Source organism: Polyergus mexicanus, unplaced genomic scaffold (genome assembly GCF_030449975.1).
Source record: "Polyergus mexicanus isolate NDT 795.1 unplaced genomic scaffold, iyPolMexi1.0 SCAF_24, whole genome shotgun sequence".
NCBI classification, from domain to species: Eukaryota; Metazoa; Arthropoda; class Insecta; order Hymenoptera; family Formicidae; genus Polyergus; species Polyergus mexicanus.
In genome coordinates this window covers 2,308,209-2,333,266 of record NW_027223344.1, presented here as the reverse complement: position 1 = coordinate 2,333,266, position 25,058 = coordinate 2,308,209, and the positions used below count along the sequence as shown (strand labels likewise).

Below are 25,058 nucleotides of genomic sequence, written 5' to 3'. Positions count from 1 at the left end.
TTTTTTAATAACCAGAGCGCACATTCAAATCGCATCTAGTGTGAAATATTTCTTAAAACAACTAGTTCACGATTAAAAATCGCCTCTAGAATAAAATGTTATTTTTTTAATAGGCAGAGCGCACATACAAACCGTTTTTGGTGGGAAATATTTCTTTCGACAACCAGTTCACGAATTGATCGCTTCTGGGATACATTCTTCAACCAAAGCGTACATGCAAAACGTTTTTGGTGGGAAATATTTCTTTCGACAACCAGTTCACGAATTGATCGCTTCTAGGATATATTCTTCAACCAAAGCGCACATGCATAACGCATTTGATGGGAAATATTTCTTTCAAGAACCAGCTCACGAATTGATCGCCTCTGGCTAACTAACTGCTGTGACACAACTACTATTGCAAAATAAATATAATCAATTTTCAGTGAAATATACAAATAAGCAAAAGATTAATTATATTTTAATAAGTTTGAAGTTACTATTACATATACACAAACATATACACACATATAAATAATATATAACACACATATAGTATGCTCGGATAAAAAAGGGATGGACAGAGAAGAATGGGCAAAGAGAGAAAAAAGATATGAGTGTAACTGAGCAAGTATCTGTACAAGTGCTAAAAGTAAGAAAAAAAAGGAAATACCCAGATAGCAATTTGTTAACAAATTGTCGCCAAATTGGCATCAAATTCGGTCAAAACTTGGTAACAAATCCGGTGCCATCTGTGTCCGCATTAAGCTTGTGTTTTGGTGACAAAGCTTGCTGACATAACCTGACAGCAAATTGACGGCAAAAACCGAGCAAAGCTTGCTAACATGATTTGACGTCAAATTGGTGGCAAAAATCGAGCAAGATCTGCGCAGGGCAGTCTGATAGCAAATTGTCAGCAAAAACCGAACAAACTTTGCATTCCAAAGCCATTTAAATTTGACATATACCGAAATTTATCTCTTTTATTTATATTTTTGTCTTCAAATAATTAAAATAAGATTATATACAAGAAATTTTATTTTATTTTATTAATACAATATTTTTATATGTATAATACAAATTATATCTATATTATTAATTAGCAATATTACTAATAATATAAATTTTGCGTTTACAATTAAAACGGACTAAATATATACGAAAAATAAAACATAATATGAAATAAATATATAATAAAATAATATATATAATAAATATAATGTATATTATAAAAATATAATAAATATAATGTATATTATAAAAATATAATACATTTTGTTATATCATAAAACGGAATTAATAAGAAGTCGCATGAAATATTAAATTTTCGCGCATTTTTTATCCTTCGTACATCGCAGTATTTATAAATAAATGGAATTATAATTAAAAATCAATACAATAAGAACAAATTTTAACATTACTCATCTTGAAATAAGATGGATGTATATACGCTCGTTGGAGAAAAAAGCAAAAAACCTGAAAAAGAGAGAAATTATATTCAGAGTGTATAATGATTCGCGCCTACGAATTACATAGCGTTATTTCTAAATTAAAAGTGAGTCGGAAAGTTGTGAACCATTATTTTCTGCAATGCTTAATAAAAAAGGAATTATTAAATAAATGTCACCCTATTAGTGCAGTTTTTTAGACAGACATACAACCGTGAACCGCGCGTCGAATTAAATGTAGCCACACATACTGTTCGATGTGCGGCTCACTAACGTATGCCCATTTAAAAAACCGCATTGACCTTTAATTAATAATTCCTCTTTCATTCAGCAACGCAGAAAAAAATGGTTCAGGACTTTCCGACTCATTTTTCATTCAGAATTAGCACTATGTAATTCGTGAGCGCGAATTATGATATACCCTGTATAAAGTGTATTAAAATAAACTTTGATTTTTAAATGAAAAGAATCTTTGTAGAAAAGTACAAACAAAACTGAAAATAAATTTAATATAAAGGTTAAATGCCTCTTTTTACCAATATGGTTTAAACGTAATCGTGATTAACTTGCAGAATGAAAATATTAAAATTTCTGACAATAGAATTATATATATGAATTATGTATATAATAGACATTTTTTTAAAGTTTCATATTGTCGTTCTGCAAATTAATAAACGATTAAGTTTAAACCACGTTGGTAGAAAGGGAAAAAATGGCATTGAAAAGTGCCGATTGAGAAGCGGTTAAGAAACTGGTGCTGAAAAGTGTCGATTCTCTGAGACGATCCAACGTAATCGTTTAAAATGGCACTGAAAAGTGCCGATTGGTTTCTTCTTTCTTCTTCTCTCGTCTGTTGCGGACATCTTTCACATGGTTTCCTGAGGATTAAAATATTTTTATATATTAATTACAGCATTTTCATTGGAATGTAACTAAATTTAGAGAGAGAATTCCGTTAGTATACATCTCACAATTGAACACTACCATTCATATCGACCGGTGTTTAGGGATTTTCATTACACCTCGATTGATCAATCGAGGCTGCGTTCAGGAACATTACCCGTGTGCACACCATAGACTTATACAGATAGACTGCGTGTCCCTGTCGAAAGAATGTCTTAACATTAGAAAGAGAGAGCGATAGTGGTCGGATCTCTTTCTCTCTCGCACAGTTGAAGGAGAGGAGATATCGCGGCTGGCGGAAAATAAACAGTTTGCGAGTATATGCGCATTTTCCTCGCTTTTCCGTTCATTTTCCGCCCGCCGCGATATCCCCTTTCCTTCAACTGTGTGAGAGAGAAAGAGATCCAACCACTATCGCTCTCTCTTTTTAATGTTTAAGACAATCAGACCGTAAGGGCGCGCAGTCTATCTCTATAAGTCTATGGTGCATACAGGTGATGTTTCCAAACGCGGCCTAGGGAAGTCTGTCCAATCGGGACACGCATACACAACACGTATACACACATAACCGATGTTATTTTAATAATATCTATTAACTAACCTGTATAAATAAAGTGCAAAGTACTTTCAATCCTCATCATTTGTGGTTTCTTGCTCAACGGTATTCGTACTTTCTTGTGGCCGCTCATCGTTCCATAAGTTGCGGTTAATCCTTCTCTCGCAATTGTTTGACCGCGTGCGTCGATCTCGCATTCTGTGCCTCAATCTTTCTTTTGCCGTCCGAAGAGCTTCCCGAAATTGCAATTGAAATTCCGACCGAGTCGGTTTTTCGAAATGCCGATTAGAACACACAGCCTCTGAAAAAAGAACGCAACATATTATTGTTAGAGGGACACGCAATAATGATTATAACAGTTACATGGAAAGAATGGAAAAGATTGTACCATAAATAGCCACAGTGAGGCGAGCATTATACAAGGATCGTTCTTCCTCGCGACCCCACCAAGTGAATGAAGGTGTTAAGGAATCTTTTATAGCTTCCTTAAAACACAGATTTATGGCTTCTTTCAAATTGAAACCGCCGATATAACTTAAATAATTGACCTAAACAAAGTAAGTAAAAATTATAAATAAAAATATATATATTATATAAAAATTATAAAGAGCATATACCTTTTTCGTTTTACTTACGACATCAGAATAACCTTTCTCGTCGATTCTTTCAAATATATCCATTTCTGTTAAAGATGATATCGGGAGGATAGCTGGCTTATGTGATGGATGATGGCGATGCTGCACGCATTTCAATAATTTTTCCAGCAAAGTATTCATTCTCCTACAAAAGATAAATCAATATTACATGGATGTCGTAACAGAGATGTCACATGTATTAATAAATACGATACATATTAGATACTTACTTCAGCTCTGCCTCTACACGTATACAGCTGTGCGCTCTTCTGCAAAGATTAAATAACATTTACAGGTAAATATTATTCTAATATTTATTATTATATAGCATCAGTATTTTTATTTAATTTACAATGATTTATTTTATACAAATAAATATATTTGAATTTACCCATTATCTATTGTTTCTGGATGTGTTAAGGTACGCTGACCATGAGCCGATCCTTGATGAACTTGTCTGCGTTGATGTACAGTGTTGCCCTGAGGAGACAATGTTCCCGTATTGTCCTGAAACTCGAATAATGTATCATTAGTGTAAGTTGTTTTTCCAGTTTCTATGTCTGATGTATATGTATTATTGTGTGTGGAAGGATATGTGTGTAATGTATGCGATGCCTGCGATACATTAGCGACACAAGTGTTTTGAGATGTACGTGAATATGTTTTAATTGTGTGCGGTTGAAGATTTGTGTGTGCTCGATTGTTTATACTGTATGATTGAATGCTTATATGCTGTTCAAGGTCTGTGTGTGCTGGACTGTTTGCGTTGCATGATTGAATGTTTGTATGCGGTTGAAAATCTGTGTGTGCTGGACTGTTTGCGTTGCATGATTGAATGCTTGTGTGCGGTCCAATGTCTGTATGTGTTTGACTATTTGTATTATATGCTTGCATGCTTGTGTGTGGTTGAAGGTCTATGTATGTTTGATTATTTATATCATGTGCTTCAATGTTTGTGCGTGATTGAATATCTGTGTGTGCTTGATTGTTTATGCCATATGTTTCAATATTTGTATGTGCTTGACTATTTATTCCGTTGTATACTTGAATATTTTTTTGTGGTTGTATGACTGTATGTGACTCAACGTTTGTATGGGATTCATTTGATTGTTTTGGAATGTATGCGCGTGTGTACGATGTTTGGTTTTGTATAAGTGTATGTGATGGAGAAAAAAAAATAATTTATTTCATTATCCATGTTTTGCCCAATCCTCCTCAAATCATTGATATCCTTATCAATATCTCCGGCAATTGATGCGGTATTTCTTCGTTTCGGACTTTCGTCCGAAGAAGTCGTCTGATAGCGCAATGGTTTTGAAATATTACGCTTCGGTCTCATCTGTAAATCCCTGTAAATTAAAATACATATTAGTAAATGATACATTTTATATAATATGTAACATATATTTTATATTAATTATAGTCAGATGTAAAAAAGATTTTTAATGAATTTATGTAAAACGATTTTCGTAATAAATCTAAGTATTTGTTAATTACTGACTTTAGTTATTTAAAAAACAAGCAATATTACAATATCCATGATTATTTTATTCTCTCCAAAAATAGCTTATAAATGTAATTTATTATATTTCACAATATATATCAATATCGGCAATATATATATATATATTTTAAAACTTAATAGAATAGCAATATTTTATGCAATAAATCTTACCGTTTCACATAACATTGACTTTTTTCTTCAAATTAATATTTATATATTTTTGTTTAAAATGAACCTACAATCTATCTACAAAATGCTTTTTAGTGTCAAGTGCAATTCAATCAAGAATGGATTATCAAAAAATGTTACGAATATATTTAAAGAGGAGAAATTCGAACATCAAAGTGAGTTATTAAGCAAATTATCGCGAGGAACATAGAATATAGATAGATACAATACAAGGAGATAGATACAATATGTATTATCTATAAAAAACAAAGCAAGTATAAGAAAGTATAAGAAAAAGGCAAAATATAAATATAACACAGTAAATATTACAGCATCTCGTACGGTTTCTCGCCACTTTTTGAAAAGACCATGTAAAAGCGACAAAGTTAAAAAGCAAAAGAGAGAAAAATATTGAAAACAGATGCAAAAAAAGAGAATACGTGTTCTGCCAATTCCTATAAAAATAAACAGTTTACAGCATAGATACATCTTACATCTTCTCGCTGTGTATAATAACAGCGACAATATATTGCGTTTCCAAATTATTTGCTTCGTCATTGTCGCTATCGTCCATTGATGTGCTGTTGGAAAAAGGCATCCTGTAACATTTTGCATGGACCTGATCTGGATGAACATAAAAAATTTCGCTGTTTAAGGTAGCACACCTATATATTTGAAAAACAGAGGATACCATGCCAATATCGTAAAAATCATGAATCTCTAAAAAATTTTTAACACCCAAACAAAAGGAGTTATTATCCACGATAATGTTAAAGACGATACAAATTGATCCATCACGTAAGATACAACAATTGTCACGTACATCTATACCTAATGATATGTTATTAAATTTAATTTTACGGTATTGAAGACAATTACTATCATTATTATATGGTATAGATACACGAATAGACGAATAAACATCTTGATTATTGCTTGTTCCATGAACTCCTATCTCTGCCATTCTATTAAAAAACTGTTGGAGAAGTACACCCGGTTTCCTACAATATTTCCTGAAAATTGACATGTTATTTTCATAAGGAAATGCAGAAAATGAATCTAAACAACCAAAACGTCTCACATCGCTGATAAGATGAAGAAGACCGTGGACATTATAAGTATTAAATGTTGGACCATACAGACTTTCACTTCTATAAACAAATTTTTGCAACGCAAGTTCTGCAAAGCTTAAGTGTTGTCTTGGCGATGAATTGGAGACCATGACTCTTATTGCTGCGTGTAAGAATAAAAAATGCTTGTACAATCGTTCGTCTAGTACATTGTACGTTACAACTGGGCCTGTATAAAGTAGAAATTGACGAAATTCTGTTGCTTTATACTTGGAACATATATCGAGAGATCTGGGACGTCTTGCAAAATCCGATGGACAATATTCTTTAAGATTATTCAATCTTGTACACATAATATGGATGGATCTTCCTGACAACTTTGATAGACGTGAATATTTTCCGTATATCCATGCAGACAAGAGTTTTTTCATTACACCCAAGCATACAAGGTGCATGTATTCAAAAGGAACTTGCGAAACCATACCTATTGGAAGCATTGATAATGGGCTTCTGCCCTCTTTGTGATGATCCTCGTCTAAACATCTGATATATTCTTCATCTGTGCGAAGAGGATGATTAGTGCCATTGAAAACATAACGACCTTCATGACGTATCCCAGAAACTTTACACTTGGAACAAGGCTGGCAGGACACATGACTACGATGATTCAGAATAAAAGCTCGAGCTGGTGCGTCAGCTATGAAACATCTTAATCTTATTGGTATCTTATTACCATGAAAATTAATACCTCCACTACACATGATCTTTCTAATATCCATAATGAATTTTTTCAGGAAAATATTGGAATCGCATGGCTTATGCGCACCTTTATAAATTCCAACTACTATAGGCCTTGCATATTGTATATTTGCAATTCTACATTGGATGGGCCAGATCTGAATGCTACCTGACTTATCTAAACTACATCCGTCTATATTGAAATCTAGTTCCAATTGATTAACAATAGATGCGATGGAAATATATGAAAGATATTTAATAATTCCTGCTTCCACATCAAAATGAATATATTCTCCTGGTTCTACACGAGACACGATAGCACATGTACGTGGTGTATCAAGAAGCGTTCTAACATCTTTTGGTAATTTATTAAAACAGGGATGTGTTCGAAGAACAGATAATATACTATTACTTTGCATATGCGTTATATTATTATTTACGAAGCAAGACGCTAAACGTTTACGGAAAGATGATTCCATAGAAGTAATTTTAAAGGATGATGAAACTATATCACTGGCATCAGAGACAGAAGAAGAAACCCCATCATCTTCTACATTAATATCACGCCTGTAATTGCAAGTATCATTTATAATATCTGAAAAAGAGCTATAACATTCAGTAATTGATGGACCAGGAGCATCTTGAATGTCACGATCATTATTGGACTCTGTAATGGCAGTTTTGCATTTTAAACGATATTGTAAGCGTAAATTTTGTCTAATTTCGTACATAATTCTACTTCGTTGCCTTATGGATAACCTGTACAACGATTTTCGCGATATAGTTGATTTTAATTTTGTTGTTTTCATATTTACGTGTTTTCTCGACGATATTGCTGCAAGCGACGTAATCTCTGCTGAATATCCTACAATATCACACTCTAATCTTCTCAATATTCTTCGTTCACTATCGTTCGTTGCTACACACTGTACACCACTTACTACTGCAACGACTGAACTAAGAATGATCGAGGCTCACATCCTGCATAATAACGGTAAGACTACGACCAATCACGAACTCGAACATCATGGCGCAACCTATCCGAGAATATCTTTTTGGCGGGATCGAAAACGTATGGTGGACATTATACCGCCAAAATGATTTTCGGGTAAGCTGCGCCATGTTGCTCCAGTGTTGCTTCGTAAGCGCCAATTATGATACATTTTGTATATAATTTCTCTCTCTTTTTCAGGTTTTTCGCTTTTTTTTCTTCAACGAGCGAATATACATCCATCTCATTTCAAGATCTCAGACAGCACATAATATTTATATATATGATAAATATTTATAAATATTTTTTACTATTTCTTTTTTGAAATATTATATAAATAATATTTTATACATATTTTGTATACGTATTAAAAGAAGAAATCATAAAAACTTTATTCGATATATTTTATTTAAATATAAGTTAAATATTTTATATAATATTTATATGGTAAGGAAAAAAAATATTTATAGTAATTATTTTGTAAATATTTATCAATATTTTTATAATAATTTTTATGATATTAATGATAAATTTTTATGATCTGTTAAATCTAAGATCACAAAATATTTATAAAATATTCAAATAATTATTGTAAATATTTTGTACATATTTTATAAATATTGTGTACTGTCTGGAATATGAGTAATGTTAAAATTTGTACTTATTCTACTTATTATATTGACGTATAATTCGATTTATTTGTAAATACTATAATGTACGAAGAGATAAAAAATGTGCGATATATTTTAACATTTTATTGCGACGTATTCTTAATTACATTTTATATAATAAAATGTATTATAATATATTATATATATACTATATATTTTTTATAATATGTATTATATTTATTTTATATATTTATTTTACATTTTACTTTATTTTTTGAATATATATTTAATCCGTTTTAATAGTAAACGCAAAATTTATATTAGTTATTGTAAATTAATAATATAAATATTAATAACTTTATATTACGCATATAAAAATATTGTATTAAATAAAATGTCTTTGACATGTGCATATGCGGGTGATTTCTTAGTACGTAATTCATATTCTAATTTATTTGTATTTGCCTTCATTTATATCCACATTTAATAATCCACAATGTATACGTTATGTAATTCACAGATGCTGAAGAAGGTTCGAAATATTGAACCGAAACGTTCATTTGAATAAAAAAAGTAAAAAAAGCAATCATTCAGAAAATTCGCGCATTACCTACCGCGTTAGGCTCACTAATTGGTCAGTTTTTCCTATATTATGTATATTTATTATTAGAGCCTTCTATTATATAGTACAAATAAAATTAAATTTCTTATATATAATCTCTCTGTTATCTCAAGAAAAAACTATATAAATAACTTTAAAGAATTATATCGGTATACGTCAAATTTAAATGGCTTCGGAACGACAGTCTGTTCGGTTTTTGCTGACAATCTGCTGTCAGACTGCCCCGCGCAGATCTTGCTCGATTTCTGCCGCCGATCTGCTGTCAGATTGCGCACGCGCAGATCTTGCTCAATTTTTGCCGTCAATTTGACGTCAAGTCATGTCAGCAAGCTTTGCTCGGTTTTTGCCGTTAATTTGCTGTCTGGTTATGTCAGCAAGTTTTGCTCGGGTTTTGCCGACAATCTGCCAGCTTAATCGGTAATAACAACTCTTGTACCAAATTTGTAGCCTTTCTGCTGACAATAATTTGTAGCAAGCACTTGGCGAAATCTGTTAGAGCAGACGTGGCTGACTGGGTAGTTATGTCTTTTTCTGTAGCAATACTTTATGCTCACTAATGTTTAGTAACTGATGTAAATTATCTATCGATACATCGTTTTATAGCCATTCCCTCGCTTATTCATTCCTATTCTCTCTGTCTCTGTCTGTCTGTCTGTCTGTCTGTCTGTCTGTCTGTCTGTCTGTCTGTCTGTCTCTCTCTCTCTCTCTCTCTCTCTCTCTCTCTCTTTTCCTCTTTCTTCTTTTGCCCATATTTGTCCATTTATTTATAATAAAAATACTATATGAATATTAAATATTATGTGCATCATATATAATGTGTATGTTTATGTGTATACAGTCATTCTAAATTCCATTTGAAGATCAATTTTATATTACAATTTTTTTATACAAAAGTTTTTATCTTGTTTTCTATTTAGGGATTGCTTTAAAGATATAATTTAAAAAAAAGAAATTTGGAGTAGTATATTTTTATATAATATTACATTATTATATTTATATTTTTGTGTAGAATGCATGGAAATAAAATTAAATAATATCTACAACATATTAGTATATAGTATACATTAAAACAATTCCTTCTAAAATTATGGTATATAAATATACTAACTTTTAGACCCTTATTCTTTTTAAAGAAAGTCTGCGGGCAAGCCTTTCTCGAAAATTATATTTTCGTCCCAATATGTGGGAGGATACACTATTAAAACCACACTACAAAAACATAACACTCGTTTTTTAAATTCAACGCGTTATAACGCGTTATAACAGTTGAGCGTATTTCTGCAGTAATCTCTGTTACGCGTATGTACACAACACGCGCGATTGGGTATCTGCCGCGCACTGATATGTGCCTGCCTGCATGTGGTTGTGTATGGTACAGTCGACTTATTCCCCGATATATACATACATACATACTTACATGCATGCATGCTACAAATATCGCGTAATAATAAAAACAAATGCGCATCTTTATAAACGAATATTCTCTAACCGAATAAAAAAATTATTTTCATATTGATTAAAATTAATTCGATATATAAAACTATTATTCATAAATATTCTACGACAAAAATTAAATTTCTAAATTTTTGCTTTAAAAAAAGTTTATTTTCTATAAATATAAGCAAGATTATACAAATATGCAAATGTTTGGTAACATAAGAGGATAAAATATATCAAATTTTCTTTTCTCATTTATATATATTACTAAATATAACTATGAATAATAATAAATTGTCTATGAATAATAATAAATTCGTTTACACGTTCATTCACGCTGCTCTCTCTCTCTCTCTCTCTCTCTCTCTCTCTCTCTCTCTTTTTGCTCGTTCTTTTTATTGTATTCTTTCTTTTCTATTAGTATATTCTCTTATTTATTCGACTTTTATTCTTTTTATTCTCATCTTCCTACATAATAATAATTATTTAGTTTAATCATTAATTTATTCATCTTTATTTTATAGAATATAAATGAGATATTGTGTATTATAAATAGAAAAAGTAATTAATTATGTGTATTTTTGTATGTACATGTGTTGTATTTAATTATAGTTAAATAGAAAAAGAAAATAACTTATTGTTGTATATCTCATTTATGCTTTATAAAATAAAAATAAATAAATAAATTTATTTATTTTCATGTAGGGAGATGAGAATAGAAAGAATAAAAGTTGAGCAAATAAAAGAATATAATAATTGGAATAAATGAATAAAAGAATATAATAATGAACAAGCAGAAAGAGAGAGAGAGAGAGAGAGAGAGAGAGAGAGAGAGAGAGAGAAGCGCGAGTGAACGCGTAAGTGAATATGCGAGAAGCATGAAGTTAAACGATACGCGATACATAATAAATAGCGAGCGAGCGATTAGAAAGAGACAGAGCGTATGATCGAGAGAGAAAAGATACTGCAATAATGTTAGTGCATACATGTATATTACTCTCGCATCCATGAATGAAACAAAGATGGTATGATTATGTTTGTCCTTGTCATGTAAGATTGCAGCTCCGTTTATCGCGACATCACGCAACTAATCTACTGCTCTGTCTTACTCGAGTTTCGATCTCGCACACACACATACGCACAAAAATTTTATTTTGCAGAATCTTTTTTATAAAGCTTCTAAACTCACTTCTCTAAGTTCACTTATACTTTTTGATGAAATGCCGAGTGCGGAGTTTATTGATTAGACAGGTGTAGATTACAAATTTGTTATATTAAGTAAATGTTGACGCAGAAGCCGATAACAAAACTGTAATTTTCTCTTTTTTTTCACTTTTCATATGAAATCGTGAACTCCGCATTCCGTTATTATGTATACTTTAATTGTGGAAAAGGATTTGTTGATATCTGTAATCAGCAAAAAGATTTTGCAAAATAACTAATATTCGCGTTCTGTCGGTAATCCGGCATCCTCTTAACATGCCTTTTTTAGATAGGAACTAGCACGCAGCGCGCGCTACGCGCGCGCCTTCCATATCCATTACCAGACATTTTAAAGCGCGCGCGGAGCGCGCGCTTTTATTCTTTTTCATTTAAACATTTTTAATGATATATACACAAAATCATATACGTCACAAAATAAACCAATATAACTGTCCAATATCATAATTATTATTACCTAATATCATATTCTTCCTTCATCTTTTTTCCTCCGGTCTCTCTTTCTCTCTCTCTTTTCCACTTCCCTCTCACACTCTCCTTCAACAGCTCTCTGTCCCTCCTCACTTCCTCTCATACAACTCTCCTCTCTCTCTCTCTCTCTCTCTCTCTCTCTCTCTCTCTCTCTCTCTCTCTCTCTCTCTCTCTCTCTCTCTCTCTCTCTCTCTCTCTCTCTCTCTCTCTCCCTCCCTCCCTCTCTTTTGCTTATACTTCCTCTTCTTTAATTCTAACTCTCTCTCTCTCTCTTTTGTTTATTCTTTCTCTTCTTTAATTTTTTTAAAATAAACTATCCTTTTTTTTCGCCTTCGCTCTTTTTCTCTCTCTCTCTCTCTTAAAATTAAATAAATTAAATAATATTAATAATTTTTAATAATATTTCTTAATAATATTAAACAATATACTTAATAATACTAAACAATATTATTACTTGATATTATATTTTTTCTCCTTTTTTCCTTCTCTTTCTCTCACTCTTCCTCTTTTTTGCTTGTACTTCCTCTTCTTTCATTTTAACTCTCTTTCTCTCTCTTTTGCTTATTCTTCCTCCTCTTTAATTTAAAATAAACTATCCTTTTTTTTGCCTTTGCTCCTTCTTTCTCTCTTTCTCTCTCTTTCTCTTAAAATTAAATAAATTAGATAATGTTAATAATTTTTAATAATGTTTCTTAATAATATTAAACAATATATTTAATAATTCTGAACAATATTGATACCTGATATTATATTTACTCTCCTTCTTTTTTTCTATCTCTTTCTCTCTCCTTCCCTCTCTTTTGCTTGTACTTCCTTTTCTTTAATTTTTTCTCTCTCTCTCTTTTTTCGTCTTTTTTTTAACTTTAAATAAAATATTTAAAAGATTATTAACTATTAAAATATTCAATCATTTAAAAAATTTAATATAATATAATTTAATAATATTTAATACTAAATTTAAATTTAATAATATTAAGTAATATTTAATAATATTTAATAATATTTAATAATATTTAACATTATATTTAATATTCAACGATATATATTTACTTATATTATTACCTGATATTAGATTCTTTCTCCTTTCTTGAGATCTTTTTCTCCTTTTTTTTGCCTTGGCTTTTTCTTTCTTTCTTTCTCTGTTTTATAATTAAATAAAATAAATAATAATAATAATTTTAAATAATATTTTTTAATATTATTTAACAATGTATATATATATTTAATTATACTAAACTTTTTTTATTACTTGATATTATATTTATTCTTCACCTTTTTTTTTGGTCTCTGTCCCTCTTTCTTGCTTATATTTTTCCTCTTTTTATTTTAACTCTCTCTCTCTCTCTCTCTCTCTCTCTCTTGTAAAAGTAAATTAATTAGATGACATTAATAATTTTTAATAATATTTCTTAATAATATTTAATAATATATTTAATAATACTCAACATTATTATTACCTGATATTATATTTATTCTATACTTTTTTTTCTTTTGTCTCTATCCCTCTTCCTTGCTTATACATTTTCTTCTTTTAATACATTCACAAATAAATATCAATATACTATGATATTTAATACTAATCACTCATGAAATGTCACCGAACTGTCACCAAACTGTCGAACTAATCCAATAACATTCGTTCAACCGCATTCGATTCATATCATCGATCATCAATCAGACATGTATTTTTAAATATTCTTTAAATATATTTATGCCATGAATATTTACTAACCCCGCTCACGATGTACAAAGTGTCACCGAACTGTCACAGAATTGTCACACCGAACTGTCAACCACCGAACTGAACTCGATAAAACGTTCACACCTCTCATCGACGCATCATCGACCACCAATCAAACACGCGGAAAAGCGGCAACAATACGTGCGATACATTTCGACTCCAAACACGGACTTCGGGCGTTTCATGGATTTTTTTATTATGGATTTTTTTATTAATATAAATAAAAAATTAAGTATAGGGCAATACCTGGAGTGCGAATAGTTTAGAAAGATTACTAAAGATCTAAACGTTAAACTTTCCTTTTTTAATCTTAACAAGATGGGAAATTTTATCAGAGCACAAAAAAACATTTGTCATAAATCCACTTTGAGCAATGTAGTATATAAATTAAACTGCCTAAATTGCACCGCATCTTACGTCGGACAAACTGGCAGACAATTACATATGAGAATTTCCGAACACCGAAATCAAAAAACGAAAACAAAAAATTGCCAAGTCGTTGAGTCGTTCTGTCATTACAGATCATAGATTGGAGGTCAATCATGATTTTAACTGGGATGGAATGGAGATTTTGGACAACGAACGGTTTCTAAATAAACGTTTAATTTCTTAAATGCTATATATAAAAAGGCAAAAGAATAATTTAAACTTGCAGATAAACATCGAATGCTTGCCGGAGACATATTTCTCAGCAATTGATAAATTGCCAAAGATTTAAAATTTTACATGTTTCAATTTAATTATTTAATTTAATTAGTTATACTATTAGATTATAATATAGTTGTCGGTTGTTTTTGTTTTTGTAATGAGCGTTATTATTTCCATACGAACATTTATTTTCTGCGTTTATGTATATTTATATGCGTGCCTACGGGATATTTTTGTACATATGCGTGTTTATATTTGCGTATGCTTCGGGACATCGGTTCTGGATGTCTCGTCTAAGCTCTTTATATACACGTTATTGTTTTCCGACATGTCTTCGAGACTAGTTTATCATGATACATTGTTAATTACTGCCGGACATATGAAGCATTCCGTTTTTCGTGTATTTTTTAATTGTAAGTGATCCTGTTTTTTGATTGTAATTTCTTTTTTATTAAGATCTCTCTGGTCAATTCTATATTTTTGACTTCATCTTTTGCCTTTTTAATCTCGAAAAAATTTTGTCTTACTTCCCGTTCTTCCAACTTGTGAAGCGTAACCGATTTAAGATGCGTATATTACAACGGAAGTTAAGCCGAATTTTATATCTGACATGAGAGACTATATATTTATTTATTTATTTATTTCCACTATTTTTAATTGTATGACCGCCTTAACATATTTATTTTGTTTATTTCTTTGCTTATAATGCGCTGAAGATGGCCCAAAGAATGGGGCCGAAACGTACGCTATGTACTGTTTACTGATAATTTGAATAAATCTTTTTTGCATCCCATTACTGCGCGTGGCTCGTATTGCCCTATACTTCATTTTTTATTTATATTTATATTTTTTAGAGTCAATTATATCTTATTTTTTTAAGTATTTAGTTTGTTTTATTAAGCCAAAAATTAATCGATGTGAGTGAAATGTAGATATATAAAAATCTATTTTACTTTTTCGTATAACTACGACAAGAAACGAGATTCGTGATTATTATCTATATCGGAATTGATATCCGTATATAAATCTGACTATTTGTCAAAGAAATTTTTGTGTTTGTATTTTTGATTAATATATACAGGGTGTCCCATTTTAAAGGACCCACTCAAATATCTTAGAAACACTGCGTTAAATCGAAAAATATTTCAAACAAAAGTTGTGTGACTTCAAGGGGGCCATAAGATGGTGACAATGATTCGACCTTGGAGAATCATTTGAAGGTCATGTGAAGGTCAACTTTAAAATCTTAAATGGAAACCCCCATTTTTTATTTAGTATTCTTATAGCTGACATCAAGAGCTTTCTAAAACACTATAATAAAGTATTTTTTTATTAAGTACTTTTTGAGTTATTTTATATTTTAATCTGACATATTTTGATATAAAAAATAAAATATTTCGTAAAATATTCAGTTTTCGATAATTTTACCGTAATACTTCTATGTACAGAATAATAAAACAAATTAATTAGTGCCAAAAAAAACAAATAATTGTTTAAAAAAATACATTGTAAATAATTTTCTTAAAAACAATTTTTTTTTAATACTAATTGATTTGTCTCATTATTCTGTACATAGAAGTATTACGGTAAGATTATCAAAAACTAAATATTTTACGAGATATTTAATTTTTTATATCGAAATATGTCAGATTAAAATATAAAATAACTCAAAAAGTACTTAATAAAAAAATACTTTATTGTAGTGTTTTGGAAAGCTCTCAATATCAGCTACAAGAATGCTAAATAAAAAATGTGGGTTTCCATTTAAGACTTTAAAGTTGACGTTCACATGACCTTCAAATGATTCTCCAAGGTCAAATCATTGTCACCATCTTATGGCCCCCTTGAAGCCACACAACTTTTGTTTAAAACATTTTTCGATTTAACACAGTGTTTCTGAGATATTTGAGTGGGTCCTTTAAAATGGGATACCCTGTATATGCTGTCTGTTTTACAATTATTTCTAAGAGAAAAGAATATATGGTTAACTACAAATTTTATATAGAAATCTGTTTTTGTTTTGTAGTAAATACCAAGAAAAGAAAAAAATAATAAAAAAATAATAAAACAATTAATAATTATTTAATAATGAAATTGATATATATAATCTTATCTCTGATTGTTGGGATTACATTTTTAATATATCTAATGTTAGATATCTTGAGAATTTAGTGAGGAAAAGTCGTTGGCCTCGCAATAGTGTGTGATCGCCTAGAGATCATCCCGATTGCGCACATTACCAATCGGACACGACAATATTTCCCGATTGGACACAGATTCGATCGGACACGTCCGATTGGACACAGTCCCGATCGGACACAGGCTCGATCGGACGCAGACCCGATTGGACACAGTTCCAATCGGACACATACTGTTGCAATCGGACACAGTCCCAATCGAACACAAGCTCGATCGGACACCGACCCAATCGGACACAGTTCCGATCGGACACATATGGTTGCAATCGGATACCATCCCGATCGGACACAGGTCCAATCGGACACCATCCTGATCAGACACAGTATATCAGAAATATATAGGTTTGGGTTAGGTTATATCTTCCGGAAGTAAAACCTCTCCCATAGAGGGGGGAGGGCGGAACATACTGCCTTCACGCATATACTTTTTAATGCGTAGTAAGGTTCCACATAGGTTTACAATTTTCCACGCGAAGCGAGGTTTAACGCAAATCTATGTGTCTAGTTTTTTGATAGTGGAGCCTCCCCGTAGGGGGGGGGGGGGAAGGAATTCACTGTGTCCACGCATACATTTTTCCATCCACACAACAATTGTAGGATGGACCTAACTTCGCGGTGTCCGATCGGGTCTGTGTCCGATTGCAGCCATATGTGTCCGATCGGAATTGTGCCCGATTGGGTCTGTGTCCGATCGAGCCTGTGTCCGATCGGATTGTGTTTGATCGAGCCTATGTCCGATTGGGTCTGTGTCCGATTGGAAAATATTGTCGTGTCTGATCGGTAATGTGCGCAATCGAGACTCATTCGATCGCCTATCTGATTTACTGATAGCTCTGAGTTGAGATATCATTAATGCGAAAGCATGGTGACATGGCGAAACGATTGTTCGTTTACTATGAGTTTTCGTGTGCAGACAGAAACAAACCTGTTGAAGCGTGTTACAGCGCGTGTCCTTTGTTTGGACCCTATTTTTTGAGCGTATATCAATTCAAGTCTTTAAGTACTTGATCAATTGTAATAAATATTGTGTTCAGTCGTATAGAAAATTTCTTATTTCGAAAGCTTTGCTAAATATTTCAAACTACTACGTAGATTCAATTTACTACGTTTATAACGAAAAACTCCCAAATTTTTAAGCTACTTTTTCAAAAACTGATTTCAAACTAATTTATGACACTGTGAGTGAATCATACTAGTTATCCAGGGGCAGAAGCCCAAGGAAGAAGAAGAAAGAAAATCGTTCGTTGTGCGTCTCGAGGATGCGTCAATATCATGTACCATGTATTGTGAGTATACACTTATTTAAATTAATTTTTATTAATATGAAATATATTAGAACTAGTTTATAACAAAGTATATATTTTTTCTTTCGGAATAAATTTTTTATTAAAACGATATCTAGATAAAGAATATATAAATAAATAGGATAAGGTATTCACAATCGAGATAATTAATCCTAAAAAAAGATGTATATTGATTAAACTAAAAGGTAATCACTAATGCTGAATAGAAAGAAGAGAAAGAAATATGTGATAAACTAAATATCTTGTAAGTAACGTATAGAAAGAAATAAATATATTATAAATATATTGATTTTTTATATGTATGTAACGTATATAAAAATAAATATATTATAAACCATTTTTAATATAAATATTCTTTCCATATGTTCTAAAATAAGCATTTCGCTGTGTAATTGTCCAGATTCTTTGGACATACCTAGGTGTAGCCGCGCCTTCGATTTACGCGTCCACATTAACCGAATTTATTTATTTCGCCAATCGGAGAGACAGGACGTAAATGATTTGAGGAGGGTTAGTTTGTGGAAAAGTGTTTATTCCTTTCGACACCAACTCCCGGACTGTCTTAGGTAATCGCACAGCAAGATAGAAGCTGACACGCGAATTATCACTGTAACTATAATTATATGAGCGTTTGACTTTCGGTGTGCTCCCGGTGAAGGCTTGCGACGCAGTGTCTTGACGAAAAGTCCTTCTTTTCGATCCACGGACAATTGGCACAATCGATACGTGTACCATAACAAACATAATGTCGATTGTTCAATTTCGAGAGTCAATCGGCTATCTACAACGAGTTGTTTGTCAGAATCGAACGACTCGAAGAAACAACAAAAATGGAATGAAAATAAGGCCTCAAATGTAACATCTCGCTTTAGAACGTTCGAGAAGCAAAATGAATAATATAATTTATAAAACTCCTACTTTCTCGAATACCAGAATATCAGCCCCACAGGTATATTCTATTAATCTTAGGTTAAACAAAACCTTCTTAAAATCGTGTAATGCTCGTGTTTCCAACAATGATGAGCATTATGTGTTTTCTGAAATGGTGCAGTGAAACTAAATTCCAAGAATATTCCTCTGCCAATCAATGTCTGAATAGTTGACAGTCTTATCATTTTAATATTTTCATTATAACAAGTTATCGTTTCTTTAGTATTTACTCAACATGTGAAAAAAGATTAGCGTATAAAATAATTTTATAATATAATTTATATTTCTAATAAGTATGGTTTTATGATATAAAAACATTTTATAACGTCTCTCTTATAACTAGGATCTTTATTGGAGATGTCAGTTTCTCTCTCTCTCTCTCTCTCTCTCTCTCTCTCTCTCTCTCTCTCTCTCTCTCTCTCTCTCTGCAATGGAGAAGACGTGTCAAACATCGCTTCGCAAAAGTAATAACTTTTAAACGGTTAAATAGTTTCAGGGATTGATAAAAAGTTATTCAATTTATAGCGGTATAGACCGGCATTAGCCATGAGTATCTAGTCGGGATATGCTGATTTGTGGGCGTGAGAAGTGCATTTCCTGAGACACTAAAATCTCATTCGACAGGTAGACATTAAAGGTGGACACAAAACTGCTGACGTGTGACAGTGGAACAGACATGATTAATCGCTTACGTTGATATTTCGGCCGATAATTATCGGCATGGACGATGAATATACCGAATATCGATGCTCAGAATGTAAAAAGACAATAAAAAAATCAGGTGGTGATATGCAAGTCTTGTTGTCAAGCAAATCGTATTAAGCTGTTTTATCATCCAGGATGTGTAAGCATAGGATTTATGAAATCAAGAATTAGTACCGTGTTCTGGCCCATTTGACAAATTTACAATTGAAAGTGAAGCAGATATGAAGAAGGCATCGGCAGTGACCGAGGGCAGCAGAGACAAACTAGGATCTACAGGATCTATAGGTTCGTTTAGAACGCCAAGTAGTGGAAACAGAATATCAGGAGTGAGTGGATTATCCACTATTGCCGTAAAAGTAGATTAGCTGGTAAAAATTGTAAAAGAAATAAAAGATGAAGCATCATGTAAGGTAGAAATTAAAATGATCAAGGAAATAGTTCGAGAAGAATAATACGGGGAAAAATATATGGTTCAATAGGAGGAATACAAAGGAGCTATAGTGAAGCGGTTAAAAAGAAAAAAAAAGAAAATATTATAATTATTAAACCCAAGATTCAACAAGAGAGTGAAGTTACAAAAAAATTGATAAAAGAAAAGATAGATATCAAAAACATGGCGATGGGAATAACGAAGCTAAAAAAAGAAAGCAAGGGAACAATGATCATGAATTGTGAAACTGGAGAGGAAATAAAAAAGTGAAAGCCACAGTACAAGACAAATTAGGAAAAAATTCCAAAGTTACGGAATCACTGCAGATGAAGCCAAAATAAAAACTATCAATGTCAGTGAAGAAGAAATGAGGTTGGATGATGATGACTTAATAACTACAATCAAGAAGCAGAATAGAATTGATGCAATAAATGATGGATTCCAAATGCCAATAGTGAAGAAAATAATCAAAGAAAAAAGAAATGATAATAATCATCTTAGAAGAAGAGAAAAAGAAGAAGATTCGATAATAATTGAAGTAGATGAAGCCAAAATAAAAACTATCAATGTCAGTGAAGAAGAAATGAGGTTGGATGATGATGACTTAATAACTAGAAGAAAGGCATGAATTGATGTTGAAAAAAGAGAAACTAAATGTAGGATGAAGAAAATATATATTCAATCACATTAATGTTAAAAGATACTATCATATTGCAAAAATTGTGCGCCAGATGAAACATGCCAAAAATGTGCGGGAAATCATAAAGCGTTTGAATATACGGCGACAAAGAAAAAATGTGTAAATTGTATGTTTATAATTCGAACATACAACCTGAAAATAAGTGATGAACACGAGGCCCTTAGCCCGGAATGTCCAACATTTAAAAGGACAATACAGGAGGAGAAGAGGAGAGCCGGCTAGGAGGATGCAAAATAGCAATTACAGAAGGAAGCGGAAATAATATTGTATACAAACGTGCAAAGTTCGATGGCGCATAAAGATGAGATACAGCATCAGATTATGAAGAAAATAAATCCGGCATTCATAGCGTTATCAGAGACAAGATTGACTGCTGAAATTGAAGACAATGAAGTGAACCAGGATATAGTATAATTAGATATGATGCTGAAAATAAAAATATAGGAAGGGTCGTTTTATATTTAAGGGATGATGTTAAATATGAAATAGTATTAATAAAAAAATTAGTGAACTTAACATCTTTACATATTCCACAAGAAGTACAATGTCTCTTGCAGTTAGATGAAAATTTCTGCTTACCCATTAAAAATAAAAATAAAGAGTACTCTGCGTTGATACCACTGCTTAGCGTGAAATATAACATGGGTAAATTTCCGACTGGGATTCGTTTCGCAGTCAGAAATAGATCGTTTCCAATAATCGATAACTTAGCCAACTCATTCAATGAAAAAACATCGCAAGATAATTTTTTAATTAAAGCGTCGACCATTACGAGGGAATTCATTTGCGATAACCCAAATGTTATCTTTACAAGGACGGATAAAGGAAATGTCACGGTCGCTTTATACAAAGATAGATACGTAGAAAAAAATGACATGATCAGCGACATTAATATTTATATATTAGTTAAAAAAGATTCAGCAAAAACATTGGCCAACAATCTCCGAAAATTGCTCACGGAATGGAAAAATAATAAGTATGTAACGATGCATCCCTCCACCGTTACCCGGCCGTCGATCCGCCGGAAGTCCGCCGCCCGACAAACACCGGTCGGGCATAATGCGGAGGCGCCGAGCGCCCATTTTTAAGAGATAGAAACGGTTCGAATTTATAACCGCCGTTTAAGACGCGTTGTTTACCGGGAACCGTCGCCGCGCTCGGGTAACCGTACCGACCGTTCCCGAAACCGCCCGAGTCGCGCGCGTCGGTTCAACATTAAACAATATGCCTTAAAACATTCAGGCATATTACGCACGCGCACCCGCCGGAAAAGCGGTATAAATAAGAGCACATTTCACATCTCGAGACCAGATCTTCCGCAACCACCAGAGTCTGTAAGACGCCTGGAATCCAGAACGATCCTATAAACCGCTCAAAGAGAGAGAAAACGGGGTTGGGAGTACCCAGCCTCCGCCGAGAGTTTGCGGCATCTCTAAGAGCGATCCTTCGAATTTCTACAACCGAGGAACACGAGGTTGGGCGTACTCAGCCTCCGTCGGGAGTTCTCGACACCTCGCACGAATCCGTCCACTTAAGTGCAACGGCGATCACCCAGTGGTAGGGAGTTCCCTGCCATTGACGGGTGTTCCCGTCGGTCGTTGCACTCCTGCATTCCACGGGGAAAACCATCCCGGACGAAACCATACTGCATTATCCGCGAACCAGCCGTAATTCCGCGACCGTCGTTGCCGCGATCAGACTCGCCATTAATACGGCGCGCTAAGCCCCGCTCAAAGGGGAGGATCTAATCCTGCCGCGACATCGATCGACGCAATCAAATCAATACAGGCGCGCCTAAGGACCGCCCACCGGACCGACCGAAATTACCGCCCGGTAGTTAGCGGCCTCTGCCGAAATCCAGATCCGCTCGCGTAATCGATATTATATCGAATCGTCAAAATCGCGCTCCGCACCGCGCATCCGTGCATGTAATTCGGATGCACCGCGACCGACATGATCACACCGCTAACCGATTCCGATACTCACACATACACGAGTGCATCTTGTCGCACACACATCGTCATTCGCCTCACACATACTTTCGATACATTATACATCATACTTAGATATTACACGTTCGCACACGCACTCGCTCGCTTATCATCTCGCTCACACACAAGCGCACACGCTCACACCCATACAGCGTTTATACACACACACTCACTCTGTATACACATATACTTACACGCAATAAATTATATTCTACCTCACGTGGCTTTCGTTCGTCTCTCGATACCCTTTCACGAGCCCCGGATCCCGACCGAGCTATCCACGACCGCCTCGCGAAAGCGGTTTATTCCAAGTACATATCGGAAAAATTATATAGATCGTTACATTGTTCTGACAGTTTACTTCCAAGAGCCTATGGTTTACCAAAAATTCATAAGCCGGACTGCTCTTAGGATTATTATCTCTTCAAAAGACAGTCCGCTATACTCCCTAGCAAAGTTTCTTCGTAATATTATACAAGAATCTATACCAACAGCGACAAGCCACGTGTCTGATAATTTTTGAATTAGTGGAGAAGCTTAAAGACACGTTCATTGACGAAGATTATTTACTAACATATCATTAGATCTGGCGATGGACAATATGTCGAAGAGATGGATACACATTGAAAAAAATTGTAATATCCCAAGAGATGAATTTTTATTGGCTGTACGTTTGGTTCTGGATTCTACCTATTTCTCTTTCAATAATTTGTATTATTGACAGGCCTTTGACACACCCATGGGTTCTCCCTTGTCGCCGATCATTGCGGACTTAATCTTGCAAGATTTGAAGAGGGGGGCGATCGAGAGTTTACCGTTTGATCTTCCCTTCTATGTCAGATATGTGGATGATATTGCGTTGGCGGCCCCCTCGTCTATGTTTAGAGATGTGTTAAGAAAGTTCAATTCATTACACTCGAGACTGCAGTTCACGATGAAGAAGGGTGTAGGTAACAAATTGGATTTCTTTGATGTCACCATCATCATTAATAATGGCTTAATGGAATTCGACTGGTTTCATAAGCCCACATTTGCCGGAAGGTACTTAAAATTTCGAATCGCGACATCCGCTATTCCAAAAAGAGGCACAATTATTAGATTAATTGACAGAGCGTTCTTGTTCTCACATCCGAGATTTCACATGAAGAACATGCAATAATGTTTGCTATAATGTTTTTATTAGATAGCAGCCATCTATTAACATTTATATTTAAAACACTTCAAGAAAGAAAAAGTTAAATCCCTCATTAAAAAAACCAAAAGGAGCAACAAGACTTTGGAAGATGTGATGGGTATAAGTACAAAAAAACAAGCTTTTTTGTTTTTCAATATTCCGTACGTTCTGAGTACTTCCGGAAAAATCAGATATGCTATTCGTGATCTAGACACAAAAATTTCATATACGGGCATTAATAAACTAAACCGATTCATCAAAGTGCAAAAAGATGACATATCCAAGGAATTTCACAGAAATGTAGTATATAAAATTTCCTGCAAAGACTGTGATACGTCTTACGTCGGACAAACCAGCAGATTTTTAAAAACGAGAATACAAGAACACCGAAATCATATAAACCAGTGCTGGGATTTAAATGCAACCTTCGGCCGGATTTCTTGACTCACGCTTACGGTTTCCCCTCTTACTGCTCGCGGCCTAGCATCGCAGCGCCGAGCGGCTGTAACTAAGGGCGCATCACAAATGTGTCTCAAGAACGTGCGTATCACAAATGTAATAACGCAATATTATAATAGCAAAAGTTCTCATTAAAATTTTCTATTTACTACTTTATTTTGTATCTTTTATTTTGTTCTCCGTGAACGGCTTTCACGGTCCACGAATGCTTGGTCCTATTATGCAATAGAGGAAATTTGTATAGATCCCATGAGCAAAAACTGAAATTCAAGTATCGCTCGCTTTCCAATGCGCGAAGCAAAGATAGTTTATTGACTTTTCTCAATATTACATGTGGCATACGCCATTGTCAGTTTCAATGGAAGCATTTCCAAATATGCAATTTTTTTTATTGCGCGAACATATCAAAATTAATTCGTGACGA

At 33.2% G+C, this 25,058-nt stretch overlaps 3 protein-coding genes and 1 long non-coding RNA gene across 5 annotated transcripts; 2 read left to right on the top strand and 2 right to left on the bottom strand.

Moving 5' to 3' along the window:
* Window positions 1-2,203: 2,203 nt before the first annotated feature.
* Window positions 2,204-4,624, bottom strand: LOC138942924 (uncharacterized). 2 transcript variants are annotated; one of them, XM_070313416.1, is made up of 6 exons: window positions 3,913-4,624; window positions 3,752-3,790; window positions 3,522-3,666; window positions 3,275-3,434; window positions 2,932-3,187; window positions 2,204-2,305 (listed from the first exon to the last, which is right to left on the bottom strand). In XM_070313416.1, the coding sequence occupies exons 1-5, from the start codon at window positions 4,413-4,415 to the stop codon at window positions 2,958-2,960; spliced, it is 1,077 nt and encodes a 358-aa protein (XP_070169517.1). In that variant the 5' UTR covers window positions 4,416-4,624; the 3' UTR covers window positions 2,204-2,305; window positions 2,932-2,957. The 2 variants fall into 2 exon arrangements, with proteins under 2 accessions (XP_070169517.1, XP_070169518.1); XM_070313417.1 differs by having other exon boundaries at window positions 3,525-3,666.
* LOC138942925 (uncharacterized) lies at window positions 2,913-4,890 on the top strand. Its single transcript, XR_011448400.1, has 3 exons — window positions 2,913-3,443; window positions 3,578-3,816; window positions 3,943-4,890. It is a non-coding gene; the product is annotated as an uncharacterized lncRNA (long non-coding RNA).
* LOC138942923 (uncharacterized) lies at window positions 4,621-7,810 on the bottom strand. Its single transcript, XM_070313415.1, has 2 exons — window positions 5,688-7,810; window positions 4,621-4,870 (listed from the first exon to the last, which is right to left on the bottom strand). The coding sequence occupies exons 1-2, from the start codon at window positions 7,808-7,810 to the stop codon at window positions 4,621-4,623; spliced, it is 2,373 nt and encodes a 790-aa protein (XP_070169516.1).
* A 13,488-nt stretch (window positions 7,811-21,298) lies between these two features.
* On the top strand, window positions 21,299-24,619 carry LOC138942854 (uncharacterized). The gene is made up of 3 exons (XM_070313317.1): window positions 21,299-21,418; window positions 23,726-24,042; window positions 24,265-24,619. The coding sequence occupies exons 1-3, from the start codon at window positions 21,299-21,301 to the stop codon at window positions 24,617-24,619; spliced, it is 792 nt and encodes a 263-aa protein (XP_070169418.1).
* Window positions 24,620-25,058: the final 439 nt, after the last annotated feature.